The sequence below is a fragment of the Pempheris klunzingeri genome, chromosome 12, assembly GCF_042242105.1.
Source record: "Pempheris klunzingeri isolate RE-2024b chromosome 12, fPemKlu1.hap1, whole genome shotgun sequence".
Lineage (NCBI taxonomy): Eukaryota > Metazoa > Chordata > Actinopteri > Acropomatiformes > Pempheridae > Pempheris > Pempheris klunzingeri.
In genome coordinates, this window is record NC_092023.1 from 2,576,538 (window position 1) to 2,591,213 (window position 14,676).

General features: G+C 46.4%; 2 protein-coding genes across 2 annotated transcripts in view; one reads left to right on the forward strand and one right to left on the reverse strand.

Moving 5' to 3' along the window:
* Window positions 1-9,113, forward strand: part of slc35f3b (solute carrier family 35 member F3b) — a 44,325-nt gene extending 35,212 nt beyond the window's left edge. The window contains exons 3-8 of the mRNA XM_070841316.1: window positions 1,804-2,146; window positions 5,462-5,681; window positions 7,637-7,762; window positions 8,231-8,423; window positions 8,539-8,628; window positions 8,872-9,113. Of these exons, the coding sequence (XP_070697417.1) occupies window positions 1,804-2,146; window positions 5,462-5,681; window positions 7,637-7,762; window positions 8,231-8,423; window positions 8,539-8,628; window positions 8,872-9,113 (1,214 nt within the window). The remainder of the gene's footprint in view (window positions 1-1,803; window positions 2,147-5,461; window positions 5,682-7,636; window positions 7,763-8,230; window positions 8,424-8,538; window positions 8,629-8,871) is intronic.
* A 2,676-nt stretch (window positions 9,114-11,789) lies between these two features.
* On the reverse strand, window positions 11,790-14,412 carry LOC139211279 (5-hydroxytryptamine receptor 1D). The gene is made up of 3 exons (XM_070841567.1): window positions 14,250-14,412; window positions 13,208-13,368; window positions 11,790-13,109 (listed from the first exon to the last, which is right to left on the reverse strand). The coding sequence occupies exons 1-3, from the start codon at window positions 14,410-14,412 to the stop codon at window positions 11,790-11,792; spliced, it is 1,644 nt and encodes a 547-aa protein (XP_070697668.1).
* Between the last annotated feature and the right edge of the window lie 264 nt (window positions 14,413-14,676).

Below are 14,676 nucleotides of genomic sequence, written 5' to 3' on the forward strand. Positions count from 1 at the left end.
ATAGAGAAACTTAACTCTCACCCTTGTGCACAAGACTTCAACAGACATCCACGTGTGTCTACCTCTTTTTTTTTATTTTTATCCTTGCTGATTCATCATTTCATTGCAACACCAGACAATGGTCTTGAATCATCTTTCATTGCTACCAAATTTGCCTCTGAGAGGTCAGAGCTGTCAAGTGATTCCGGGTGTTCAAATAATGCAGCTTAATTTCATCTTAATTGCATCAGGCTTTCATTTTGGTCCCTCAGTAGATAAACAGAAACGAGAATCTCTTGTGCATTCAGTAGAGAGCCTGGGGGAGCCGGGGCATTAGCATTGGTGGAGATAGTAATCAGGGATGTTAATCTGTGATATGATGAGACCACCTGGCAAGGTCAGCGGCAGCTCACCCAGGCAGGATGAGTCGCCTCATTGGGCATGATGGATGCCCTCTTATCCAGCAGTGGAATAGGTAGCAAGTGTCTTATAACAGACAATAAGTGTGCCTTTGATTACAATGTCATCCGTGCTAGGTGTAAGGTAACACACTGGCACATCACAACTAGAGGAGTACCAAAGTACAGTGTCCGGTTTATGATAGGGCTTTACAATAATTACAGATTTATTCTTGTCTCACTGAGGCCTTTTGAAGTGCGCTCTGTATTCCAGTCAGCTGTGTGCAGTGCAGATGAATCTGCAAAAGCCTCCCTGCAGCACAGAAACACCATCAGGGAAAGCCCTCGTCTTTAACTCGTTGGACGGCAGGAAGCCACGGAAGATGTACGGTGCGTATTAGACAACCTTTATGAAACAGAGGTGACATGGGGCTGCTCTTGTGGTCCTGCAGTTTTGTCCTCTGTGGGGAAAATACAGCTGTTTGACTCAGAGAGGATGCTGATGATAGTGTTGGTGCCCTTTGTTTCTGTTTCTGTCTTAGCCAAGATATGTTAATGAAACATCAATACACAATTCACTGAGAGATAAAGGGAGCAAGATAACCTGTCAGAATGAATAATGTATACATCACTGGCTGCAGAGTAGACGTCCACGTAGAGCCTGGAACAGTTGGATGCTTGCATTTGAGCTTATTAACTTTTTTTTTTTACGTTTGCACACCATATCCAGGTATAACTATTGTGTTCCAGTGTGTCAGTTGACTGTGTAATCATAAGTAAGTTGAATGACTCCAGGGAAGAAAGTGACCTTGTTAAGTGAGTCACTTTTGAAGCACAATGTGGGTGTGAGTGGGACGGAAAACAGCACGTCAACACTTTGCTTCAGTTCACACATTACTGAAGAAGTATGGAGGCTATCAGGTTGTGACAGGAGCAATAGAAAAGTCAAGTGCTGCTGCATGCAAGCTTGGGCAAGCACACACACACACACACACACACACACACACTCATTGTGACTCGTGAGGTGGAGAAGAGGTCGTCTTGGATTGGATATCAGATCTGCCCTCTTTTGTCCTCTGTTTGGCTGCGGCGTGTCACACTTGATCACCACATTTTTACCTCAGATGTCCGATTGATCACTTTCAAGTTCAATTAAACTGTAGAAGCAGTTATTTTTATCCAGAAAAGACTCATACACTTCATACAGACCAGAGAACTTCCAGTAAAAGGTCAGATTTTCTTCAAAAGATAATGTGTATATGTTTATGTATGATGCATTAAATAAATAAAATGTACGTGTTTACTTTTGTCACGTTTTGAATAATGTGATAAAAGAATAACTCATTTAAAAGTGAGCATAGTCTCACCTACAGTACACTGAAGCACATGTGTGACAGTCTAACGTCCTTCCCGTGTCCTTCTGCAGGAGAAGACCGCACCAGGGAGAACGTGGTCGGCACCACAGATGCACAGACGGCTGGTGGTGCGGCAGGAACGGAGTCCGGCTCCAGCAGGAGGAGGCTCCACTGCTGCATCAGAGTAACAACCGTACAGGTGCAGAAGGCCCTGTGGGGGGTCGCCATGGTGATGTGCGTGTGCTCGTCCTGGGCAGGCTCCACCCAGCTGGCCAAGCTGACCTTTAAGAAGTTTGACGCCCCCTTCACCCTCACCTGGTTCGCCACCTCCTGGAACTGCCTCTTCTTCCCCCTCTATTACATCGGCCACCTGTGCAAGAGTGCAGAGAGGCAGACGCCCAGGCAGAGATTCAGGTGAGAAGACTCACTGCATCAGTGTGCCATCAGTGTTTTCAACTTCCTACTTAATTTTGAGGTCATACGAGAACACTTTTACAGGGTTAAATGTTCAAAAACACATTATTTTCTCATCCCAGATGTAGTTTTTCAGCCTCTTTCTCCATTTTAGAGGAACAGAACCATTTACATGCTTTGCTCTCGCCTTGTTCAAGCCGATGTTGGTGAGGAAAAAACAATGGCGGGCAGCGAGGTGGATCCAAGAGTTATTAAGTGGGCGAGGAGGTCACATGCAGACAGTCGTCATTACATCATAAGTGTTTTCACACACATTTACTGAAAGATGGAGCAGGGGAAAAAGAGAGGGGAGTCTTCTCTCAGAGCCTCGAGGCACACTGGGGACACAAATTTATGTCGAAAATATATTAAGAAGTGCTTTTTGCATAATACATGACCTTTAAAATTGAAGTTAGAAAGTGCTACAGGAAGACAAAAAGGATGGAGGGAGATAAACGGAGAGAAATATAAGAAGTAAGTATACGACACCTTCTTTGACCAGCCAGAGGTCCCTGCTCTGAAGACTGGAGCCTCCTGCCAGTGGTCACATGTCACAACGCCTCCTTCAAATACAAACGTTTTTTCCAAAATCTCTCCTAAAGCTCACATTAGGTCAGTAGGAAAACAGTTAGCAGTGGATGCTATCAGCTCTAAAACACTTAACCACTATTAAAAAGGCTAGTATTTGCTTTATTTAATGGCGAAAAGTGTATTTTTCCTACTGTTGTGTCTTAAAGTCAAACACACACTCTGACTGTGATATTTCTACTGCAGCTACAACAGAAATGATTAAAAAAAGAAATACCATCTGTGTATGTCCACTCAGCTATAATCAAAGAAAGACGTTTCTTTTGTACACTCGCCGATGATGCGATGATCATAGAAAAGAAAGCAATTTCCCCCATCAGCAGCAGCAGCAGCAGCCTTAGCAGACCAGAGTGCAACGCTGTCATTCGAAATCGGTCTGTGGAAAGTCTGTGTTTTCTCAACTGATAACCAGTCGTCTCACCGTTTTTCTTTACTTTAAAATAGCTGAAATATTCAGGCACGTTATGTGGAGACTGTGGAAAAGTTGGAAATATCAGGCCTGTTGATAGTCTCCCTGCATCAGAGTGGTGTCCTCTCCTGGTTAGTTGTGCACAGTGACTCCCTGTTCGTACTTAAGTCGGAGGTCCAAATGTCATCTGTAGTTATTCTGCTGCAGCAAACAGAAAGAATGTAATCCCAAGTGTGTTAGAAGTGCTTTCACACCTGAAACAGTCCATTAATCATCGTCTTTAGACAAAAGTCTTATCTGTGTTACCTGCTGTGCTACTTTGGCACAAAGAGACAAAGAGGTGGAAGGTGTGGTGAGCTCTGTATTTCTGCTGCGCCTCTGTGATGTAATTCTTCCTTTCTTTTTCTTTTTTTTTTTTTTTTTTGAGGGCTTGCACGGGGATCTGGGGCTCCCGCTCCTCGGCTGGAGCTGATGTGCTCCAAATATCAAACGCTTGCTTTCCTTTGTGTTCATTCAAATCGCAGCGGCTGGTGCATCTCAAACAATGCAGTGAAATAGAGGCGGAGAGTTGACATTTGCAGTAGCGTCCTGTCTCTTTCTATAAAACGGTGGCCAGAGAAGAGGCACAGAGCTGACACTGGTAATAGCTTGCTTCTCTCCTCATAGATACGAGTGGAGAGGATTCACGTTGTAAGAGGCAGATGCTCTTTATTACACGTTATCTGTTTTATCTGGCAGATTGTAGCTGCAAAAAACCAGATGCTTCATGCTTCTTTTTACTGTAGTTTGAGAGGGTTTGGCTGTTTTTGGTTATTAAGAAAGTACATTGAGTTAATTCAACATCCAGGTAGGAAGCTATTGACTTCGTGAGCTGCAGGGCCGGTTTAAAATCAGCTTTATGGAGCTGTAGGTCTTTCTAAAATCAGAGCAGTTCACAGCAAAGCAGAAACAACCCCCAAACTGTTACAGGATTAGATTTGAAGGTGGCGTATCCAGTGGCTGTAATGAAATGATAAGAGACTTTGACGTCACTGAATAAGTGTTGTGTTTAGAAAGGAGGTGTTCGCAATCGAGTGTTTTTAGTGCCGACTCAGCTGAGTCACAACAGCGCTGCTCCTCAGTATCTGGCAGGACATTGTGCTACCTGTCACTCCTCCGTTATTGCTGCTTCATCGCTTTCACGGGGCCCAGATGCATGCAGGGTAAACTGTGTAACTCAAGCAACGTAAACAGTGGCAGTCAAAATGCCAGCGACTCAAAAAGTGCAGTAATGTTATATTGTGCCCTGGGGAATGGGGTGGAGGGGGGGGGGGGAGTCGTGTAGTCGAGGAGTAGAATAAATATTTGTTGGCATCACAGCAGAGCGATGCAGCGTCAGGCCTTATGGAGCCGTACATTTCATAGTAGTGGTGCATGGTAACAGAGTGGACAGGATCACTATCAAGTTTCTCGATACCTTTGGTCACAGTTTGGATCTTCTCCGACATCACAAACACCTACAGCTTCTGTTGTGTAGTTATAAAGTCGTCCAGACAGGGAGCAAGTCCAGAAGATGAAAAACATCCGCACTGTATGACTTCATACTTGGCCAGGAACGCAGTTTAGGATGAATCACTTCCTCAAGATAACAAAATGTCAAAATGTTTCCGTTTTCCTCCTTAAGTAAGTCCAGTGAGAATGACTATGATTGCTTACATACTGAGTCATCACAAACCTGCCAGAGATATTCAGCATATGCATAAGTAGCTGAATGCAGATGTCCCTGGTGTATCTATGAAATATTGACACGTTGGAGCCTCCGGCGCTACAACCATATGAACCATGAGAGAGTCTTGTCGAGTAACGCTGAGAAGGGAGGAAGACAAAAGGAGGCGTTTTTCAGTAGACTTCTGCTTCTTCTTTGAGTCTCTGAGACTTTTCTGTGTCCCGCTGCTGTAGCATAAATCGACTGTCATGCACAGACTAAAGCCTGAACAGGTGCCGTCAGACGACACGATCGAAAACATTTTGCACAGTTTAATTAATAATGTGCTGTTTATTATATTGTTTCCATTTTTATTTCTCCTCCATTGTATCTGCTTAGATACTGCTCTGGTTTTTACCTGCACGCTAGTGTAGTGACAAAACACCTGAGCAGGAAATAAGTAGTTTAGTTTCTTAAGCCCAAAGATGTAACTCAAGTATAATTCTGTATTTGTCATATTTCTCACCTCCTGAATTAGTTCTTCCACATTTTGTCAGCATGCTAACACTGTGCTCTGCGTTGTGTCTCTGCTCAGGGAGTGCTGTAGGTTTTTTGGTGATGACGGGCTGACCCCCAAGGTGTTCTTCACCAAGGTAGCTCCCTTCGGCCTGCTGTGGATCCTCACCAACTACCTGTACCTGCAGGCCCTCAGGAAGATCAACACAACAGACGTGTCAGCGCTCTTCTGTTGTAACAAGGCCTTCGTCTTCCTGCTGTCTTGGATTGTACTCAGAGACCGCTTCATGGGGGTCAGGGTGAGTTCATCTGTGTGTGTGTGTGTTTCTTTAGATAAGAGTCAAGCCAAGGCTACTAAAAACAAGGTGAAGTGTAAAATAGTGATTTACCCTCTAGGCTAAACAGCTATGGCAACTTCCCACTACTCCAGGCCACTATTTAATTTGTGTCTTGAAGTGTGTCTGTCTGTATTGTGCAGGACTTCAGTCATGGTGATGAAAATATCTGTGTCCAAAGGAATGCAAATGATGGAGTGTGTGAGCCGCACACACACACACACACACACACACACACACACACACAGCACAGCTGACAGCATGCTACCTGTGTGACAGCATGAATTTCAAACGTGCCTCCTGCTGTGCGTCTGTGTGTGTTTGTCGCTGACTTTGTGTGGACGGACAGGCAGACGAGTGAGGCTTTAGCTCTGTGAATTGAGGGATCTCCTGCTGTCCTCCCACCGCACCTCCTCAGATGCTTTCAGATATGCAGCCGTCCTGCACTCTGCAGAATGGATTTCCCCCTTTTTTTTTTTTCTCTCACGCTCGCAACCACCAACCATATCTCCCTTGTGCATGCCCCGACTCCCCACCCCCATTATCTGCGATGAAGGGCCTCAGTAAGAGACAAATACTGTAATAATCCAGCTTCTCTCTCTCACACACACCCGCAGCCTCTCTCTCTCTCTCTCTCTCTCTCTCTCTCTCTCTCTCTTGCTTGGTGGAGGGGATTGCAGTGTTTGGATGTCTGCAGCAATGCAGGGGATCTTGGACGAGTTTGTAATGAAAGTGAAGGAGGGGAGAGAGAAAGACGGGGGGGAAGCTAAATCATCCTTGTTAAACCAGAATGTGGGCTGCTTCTGTGATATTGTGTATAAAGAAATATAGCACTGATTTATTAGCTGAGTTTGGTGGCAACAGCAGAGCCAGAACGGACCACAGAGGTTAGAAGACGTCAAAGAGCCTTTTGATTCATGTGTTTGGATTCATCAGTGTAAAGGGGAGTTGGATCCATATCCACACTGCAGGAATAAGACTGTATTCACATCAGCTTCTCGTTGTGCAGGTGTCGTGATCCTTTCCCCCGCTGACCCTCGCATTGTGCTGAAACATCTCACGAAAAACCAAAACACCAACACATGCAGGGTCTCTGACCTTGTAAGCAAACAGTCCCTCACGAGGAATGAAAGGTGTATCTGTGACTGACAGGCAGCCTGCAGTGCAGAAAGAGCCATTTTGCCAAAGGTGCCCAAGGGCTTCGGCCAAGCAAAAATTCACGGCTCATTTATCTTCCTGACACCTCCTTAATGCAGAGCTAATCCACTCAGCTGGACTGCAGCCTGTCCCTATCAGTAGTCTTCAACCCAGCACACGCTGCTCTGACCGCTCACACTCAAACACGCAGCAAAGACAAACGCTGTAAATGTTTTGAAGCGTGGATGAAAGTTTTTGCTCCTGATTCCTCAAGGTTAAAGTGAGAGCGGGATGAAGCAGATGGTTCGGTGCCATCTTGAAGCTGTGATAATCGCAGAGGCAGGGAGTGGGTGTGGGAGGCGGGGGCTGATGGGCTGGGGGAGTGGGGCAGCGGAGGGAGATTTGGTTTGTAAACACGATGGTAGTATAACAAAAATCAATGTCAGACAATCAAGCCAACACCGTAGAAGCTGCCTGTCCTGTGTAGGAAGCACTCGCACTGTGAATCTGAGAGCAGATTTCTTTTGAAGTGTGTGTGTACGCTGAAATGTAGCCACTAAATGAGCAGTCTGCTCGCTATATAAAATAAAACCCACATATTAATTATAGCGTTAAAAGCCCTGTCCTGTGAGGCTTTTGATTTCTGCAGTCAGACATCACAAGCCATGTGTGCCTGCTGTGTCCCCGCACAGCAGTGAAGGCTCAGGCGCCTTTATCACCACACTGCGAGCAGCATGTTGTCCATCCGTCACTCACTGATGTTCCTCCTTCTCTCTCCGCAGATCGTAGCTGCCATCTTGGCCATAGCAGGCATCGTAATGATGACCTATGCCGATGGATTCCACAGCCACTCAGTCATCGGCATTACTTTGGTTGTGGCTTCTGCTTCGATGTCAGCGCTCTACAAGGTACTTTTATGCATTTGATCAAAGGGAAAGATGGTTATTACGTCCATAAACCTCCCTTGTAGTAACGGGTTAGGGTTCCAGCTCAACATATGCACGACTAGTGATGTCTTATATAAGAAATGCTGGACTAGCTCCCTTCTGCTTATGTAACCAGGTGGCAGAAGACAGGAGGAGATTATGAAATGTAAGACTCAGCTGACAGATTTGTGTGATATGTGAGCGGCTGGATGCTGGCTTCAGGCTGTGATGTCCTGATCAAGGAGGTTATGGGACAGATAGCTCTATTTTGACAGGGCTCTGGTCTCCTCTGCCCCGCTGTCTGTGCTGCCTAATGTGATAAACAGACAGCAGCGGCCCTGTGCCAGAGACCTGATAGGTGCTTGGCAGGTGCGCCCTCTGCTATATCCTTCTGCTCCTTAAGGGGGCAGATTTTGTGCATTCAAGTCCCTCCTCCCTATTTATCCTCAGGTGCTCTTCAAGATGGTCCTGGGCAGTGCCAAATTTGGAGAGGCTGCACTCTTTCTGAGCATCGTTGGAAGCGCCAACTTTGTTTTCGTCAGCTTCGTGCCGATCATCCTGTATTTTACACATGTGGAGTACATTGGCTCTCCTGAAGACATTCCCTGGGCCTACCTCTGCGGAGTCGCAGGCCTGCTTTTTGGTATGAAAACATGACTCATGAAGTCATTCTGTGCTTAAATCTGACACTGTAGTGATTATGTAAGCCATGACTGTGTTTGAGTTTGCCGTTGCTCTGATGTTGCGTCTTCCCACAGCTTTCAACGTCCTGGTGAACTTTGGCATTGCGATAACATACCCGACATTTATCTCACTTGGCATCGTCTTAAGTGTTCCTGTAAATGCCAGTAAGTGTCTTGGCTTTCCTCCCAGACCTGACTTCTGGTCATCATTAAATATTTGATGGCACTGAAATGTCCCCAAAAGTTAGCATCTATATTTAAAGAAGCATTGAAGTTCAATTACATTCATTGTATAATTCATAATCTTATATAAACATATTATTCTCTGTGATTTACGTTCCATTTATTAAATTAATTACAGTATTTATAAACTCCTTTATATTAATGCATCCATCCCTGATTTTACAGTGGTGGACCTCTACACATGTGACATTCATTTCAACACAGTCCGCCTCATCGCTGTGTTCATCATCTGCCTGGGTTTCCTCATGCTGCTGCTACCGGAGGACTGGGACCAGTGCATCATCCAGCTCAGCACGAAGCTGCGCAAACGTGATGAGCCAGCAGAGGCCAGCGGAGAGGCAGGAGCCACCACGGGGCTCAACTGGAGGGGCAGAGCCAGGACCTCCATGTCCACATTCGCACACTGACTCCATGAAACCACGCGATCACCCACAGACACAGGGAGGGAGACACACTAACACTCCTTAGTGTTGATGTCGGGACATTTGACCTGCCTGTTAACCTGCCCCCCCCCCCACCCGGTTCCACACAGCTCCCTGAGTGGTGAAAGTATCTGAAACTGTCCTCTGACCAGCAACATGTCGGCCTAAGAGGGAGATTTAGGAGGCACAGACTGTGTGTCATTCATTTGGCGTCCACTCCTCTCAGAAGTTATCTGAGTTGGTGCATGGACTCATATCAATTGTAATCCCTCTTACCCAGAAAAGTATTAGGTAAAAGTGACTGAGTCGTGTGTTAACTTTGCTGTACCTCTTAACCATCCCACCCACTACAGACTTGCCAACTTGCCTGATATTTTTCATTTCTGAAAAAAGAATCTGTTTTGTCGAGGCAGGCCAAGCACCTTCTGGACTTGCTTGTCTTCAAACACGTAAACATTTACTCACCTTTACGATCCAAAGAAGAATGCCTAAAATGCTGAATGCCTGAAAACACGGGAGGCCCGCCGTGGCGTCCCTCAGGTGTAAACTTAATGACAAATACCTGCCTTTCATGCACTGTACATAGCTGTGTTTCACACCTCGGGCGTCCTGGAGCTGTGGACCCAGTGGGCTCATCTGGTGTGAGGAGACCCGTCTGGACATTTGAGGATCAATCTGACCTGAAGAAGCCTTCACAGCGCCTCACTCTGCTCATCCTGAGACAAGAGATCAGGTCCTCTGTCACCACACTGATTGGCCCCCTGTGGTTGGATGCTTTCCTGGGGCTAAACTCCCACTCTGTCAATGCTGACACCCATTGCTCAGGCCCACAGTTTAGTCACGAGAGATCTAAAACCAGTACTGCAAAAGTTATCAATGCATGAGATGGTTGAGATTTGTTTGTCAAAGAGTTCTTTCAGTCCATCCATAAAGCACCCGACTCACACCGTCTGTTGCTGAGACGCTGGCAGCAAACAGTATTAACATTTCAGTAGCCGAGCAATACAGGTAATACATATATTTTCATGTATTGTCATCCAAATAATATTAAATGTGACTCTTTTAGCGGTCCAGACTATTACATGGCCTCCTCTCACAGTTAATGCTTCAGGTATTCCAGTGCTTGGATGGACTAAAAGCACTAGCAGCTTATAAAAAGACAGACAGGCTTCATGAAAACTTGGAACTACCCCTTTAATAACTTCAACCATCGACCATAGCTGTCACTGAGCCTCCTCCTGAGTTCCTACCCACATTTAACTATCGAGACTCATATGAACACAAACGAATCCGCGGCAATTATCTGTTCAAATACTTTTTCTTCCTGGAGAAAATAACGGCCAGTAGATGTACGTCGTCTCACTGTGTTCTTGAAAAGAGGTGAGGGCGGCTCCTGTTTGTCCACCTCTGCTCTTCGTCTTACCGTGTCTGTTGTCATGAATCACATTTCGGAGGCAGGTTACCGACCGAGAAGAACCCAAGAGCAAAGCGGCCGGTGGAAACTCTGCCTTGTTGTGAATGTATGAACATCGCTCGACCACACACGCTCGCTACGTGCTGTCTGTTTTCTACAGTGCCACCACAGACTGCTGCAGAGAGACTCTTTAATACTTCCCTTCTTCTACTCATCTGACTCAGTTGCATTTCTTTTTTCTTGACGCATCATACAGGACTTCTTTTTTTTTTTTTATATTTTTGCATTTGGTTGCTTACTAACCTCGAGGGGACAGTGAGTGACGTCTGAAGGACAAGCATGCACACACTGTACGAGCAGATACAGCCGACAAGCCCACTTCACTGCCTTTTCTTTATTTTGCAACAGAGTACATTAGCACTGTTTCCCATTGTCATTCTCTATGACAATAAATAATAATATTGTATTCCTCTGGAATTATTGCTAGACATAAATGTAAACCTTTGTAAGGAATGATGATTTTTACACTGAGATGCAACATATGATTATCACATTTGAGGAAGAAATATTTAGAGCGTGAATAAATGCAGGGTTTATTAGATCTACTGTTGGGTGTCTTCGAGTGTAATCACATGTACTATATAAAAGATTTCTTTTCAATACATTTTCCTGTCCATGTTTGATTACTCCTCTGTGCTTTGCAATTACTGGTTCCTGGAAATGGCCACAGGCAGCACGACAAGTTGAAGAAAGAGAGTTAATCATTTTGCAGCTATTTAGGTAATCTTTTAATAGTTTCAGCCAGATTTCAAGAAAAACTATCTTCTGTTTCAGCTTCCCAGTTGTTAGGATTTGCAGCTTTTTTGAGCGTTACTGAGATAAAACAAGTCATTCCAGTTTACCACACTGTCTTTACAGCTGAAAATTACATATTTTCTTAATTGATTAATCATTTAAGCCATTTTCTTATTAGCAAAAATGCTAAAAACTGATTCCATCTTCTCAAACGTGAATATCTGCTGGTTTTCTACAAAATTAAAGTAAAAAGATTTGTGCTTTGGAGCACCGATGCGGACAAAACAGGCACAATGAATGTTTTGGGACATCATTTTTTGACATTCTGCGGAACGATTCACTGTTCAATTGAGAAAATAATCAGCAGATTAATCCATAATGAAAATCATTGTCAGTTGCAGTCCTGGTCTGAGTGCCACAGGTGAGAATTCCTCTCTAACAGCACCTGCAGCCTAGCAAACATCATGCTCCACCCTCACTGTGATCTGGCCGTAGAAGAAGGTGGCCTGACGCTCTTTGGTCAGAGCAGAGAAAGGAAGTCTGCCGCCCTCTTGTGGCCGAGCGGGGACCTGCAGGCAGTCCGCCCTCCCATCAGCACCAGCAGCTTCCTGCCACACGGAGCAGGATGGAGAGATGTTTTCATGGTGACACACTTTACATAGATGCTCCTCTGAATGCCGTTTGAAGTCGGAGCTGACGGTGAAAACGGAGGAGGAATACTTGGAGTCGCAGGCCGAGGCCTCGGAGCTGGAGGGAGGAGCAGGATGGGTGGTGGTCTGAGTGCTGGGGTCGCTGCTCCTGCCGTCATCTCCCTCTGCCCTGACCTCCCTCGCCCTGCCCACCACGCTCCCCACGCGTGCTCTTATTTTTTGCCTCAGTCCCTGAAGAGCGCCCTGGAAACGCTTGCTAAGCAGAGCGTACAATAGTGGATTGATGTCAGAGTTCAACAACAGCAGCCAGTACGAGAAGGTGACAGCGGAGGGTGGGACGAGGCTGGATCGGCCCGAGATTGCGGTTTCGGTGGCCTGAACCAGGGCCACACCTATGTAGGGCGTCCAGCAGAGGAAGAAGGCTGAGATGACGAGGAAGAGGCGCACTACTCCGTGATGGTTGTGTTGCTGCTGGGAGCTCTGCAGGGCCGGCTGCGAGGCGCCGCTGGCCAAGAAGGAGAACAAACGCCTGGATAAACGGTTGTTCTGCTCCGTGGTGGAATCAGGCAGAGCAGGGCTGATATAATTCCCCTCCTCTCTTCTGACCTCAGACACAAACTGTCCACTGACATGGCAGATCAGTGTTGTGGGGCTGTGGAGGCTCCCACAGTGTTGGGGAGATGAACCACCCGGAGTGAAGGCGGAGCTCAGGTTCCTGCTGCGCTGGACAGAGTCCTCCAGCGTGTGGATCCTCCTGGCATGGCTGCGGGCCACCTTGACGATGTTCACGTAGCAGAAGAGGATGACCACCGCCGGCAGGAGGTAGGAGAGGGCGGCCATGAAGGCCGTGTAGCTGGGAGTGCTGGCCCAGTTGACTGCACAGCTGTACATGGGAACCACGTAGCTGACGGAGCTCCAGCCCAGCAGGGGGGGGCAACTGGTGGCCAGAGCCTGCAGCCAGATCCACAGGACCACGGCACAGGTCCTCCACAGCGTGCAGCGGGAGCTGTAGCGCAGGCAGTCCATGATGGAGTGGTAGCGGTCGAGAGCGATGGCGGCTAATGTGAGAACAGAAGCTGTGCAGTAGACAGAGGAGGTGTAGCCCACGTACAGACACAGGTCCTGTCAGACAGGAGACACATAAGAGTCAGGTCACACACTCATGCTGTGGTGTTACCTGACTGTAAAGCATCTCTAAGAGCTGGACGGAGGTGACGTACGGTGCAGTTCACCCATCCACGGTTCACGATGGACAAAGCAACAAAAGGCATGACCCCGAGGCCCACCAGGAGGTCACTGACGGCCAGATTCATGATCAGCACCGACGTCACTGAGTGGAAAGTCTTGGTTGCAGCCACAATAACAATGACAAGAATATTACCTGCACAGAGACACACACAGCGACACAGAGGTCAGACGGGCTGCATTAGACTGTTACTGATCTTAATGGTTCTGAAAAAGCAAAGAAACAAACACAAAGAAGCTGTTTTGTTGTGGATATTGTACGTATGTACTGTATGCTGAGCCCATGCATGAATAATTAACAGAGCAGAACAACTGTTCTTAAATAAATCTGAGGAGACGTAAACGGTTAGTTTGTCCAAGATACTTTGCAGAACACTAATAATTTACTCAGATATCAGACTCTAATCAGACATCTCTGCTGCGACCAAATTACAACAGAAGTGAGAGGGATTTTGTTGACATTGAAAAACGTAGATATTAAATATGTAAGAAGTCTGTCATCAAAAACAGCGTCCTCATCACTTACAATCTTCTACCGGTTGTTTCCTGTAAAGATCAATAAAGGTTTGAGGATCTAACTTTACACACGTTCTCAAAGTAATCAGAACTTTTTAACCACTCAAGTCATAAATAAAGTGAACTGGCTTTAGAATTTGCCAAAGAGGCCTCTGATGAAAATGTTTCACTACTTTACACTTTAATAAGTTCTTTGTTGAAATGGTTTTGATGAACTAAAAGCTGGAGGAGGAGGATGAACACCAGCCTGATGGATATTTCACTACCTGGCAACCCGATGATTCTACTTATTAATGGATTAAAACTTATCAATGCAGCATTAGTCAATGATTCATCATCCACACTAGATAACTAAAGCTGGTGTGACTCTAAGTGAAATGTGAGTAATGAAGACTTCTTTATTTGACTTTTATTGTCTTTGAGTTAAAGAGGGAAGGATCATAATGAGACAGAGCTCAGACTTTTATTACAGCTTTAGAAGGTAAGCAGGTGTTTCGGTACCTGTCACGGCGCCCAAACACATCAGCACCATGAGGATCTCCAGGAGCAGCTGCGCCCTCCCGGTCACACCGAGCCCCGCGCCCTCCGTCCGGCTCCCGTTCACCGCTGCAGCCTCCTGCAGCAGAGACGACCGGGGGGCCCCCGCGTCCCCCACGTCCCCCATGTCCCACTCAAACCGGCGCTATCCTCACATGATCCGGACACACACAGGAGAGACTTGAAGAATAAAATGAGCGCGAGCCAGTGAAGTCCACGCGCTCCCCCAGTGGCCGGACAGGTGAACCAACTCCCTCACTCTTTTAAGGGAGGGGGGGGGGGGGGAGGGGGGGAGGATGCATGCACACCCACTGTCCCACACTTAACCCCTTCAGTGCTTCCTTTGTTGATGCAATAAAATAGACAGTAATAATAAATAAGAACTTCTTCA

Bases quoted from the DNA above. Each gene is read 5' to 3' on its own strand.
- LOC139211279 (XM_070841567.1), bottom strand. From the start codon at position 14,412: ATGGGGGACGTGGGGGACGCGGGGGCCCCCCGGTCGTCTCTGCTGCAG. The intron at 13,369-14,249 runs GTACCGAAACAC...GTCTCTGTGCAG, and splicing joins GTGTTTGGGCGCCGTGACAG to GTAATATTCTTGTCATTGTT. The intron at 13,110-13,207 runs GTACGTCACCTC...CCTGTCTGACAG, and splicing joins GTGGATGGGTGAACTGCACC to GACCTGTGTCTGTACGTGGG.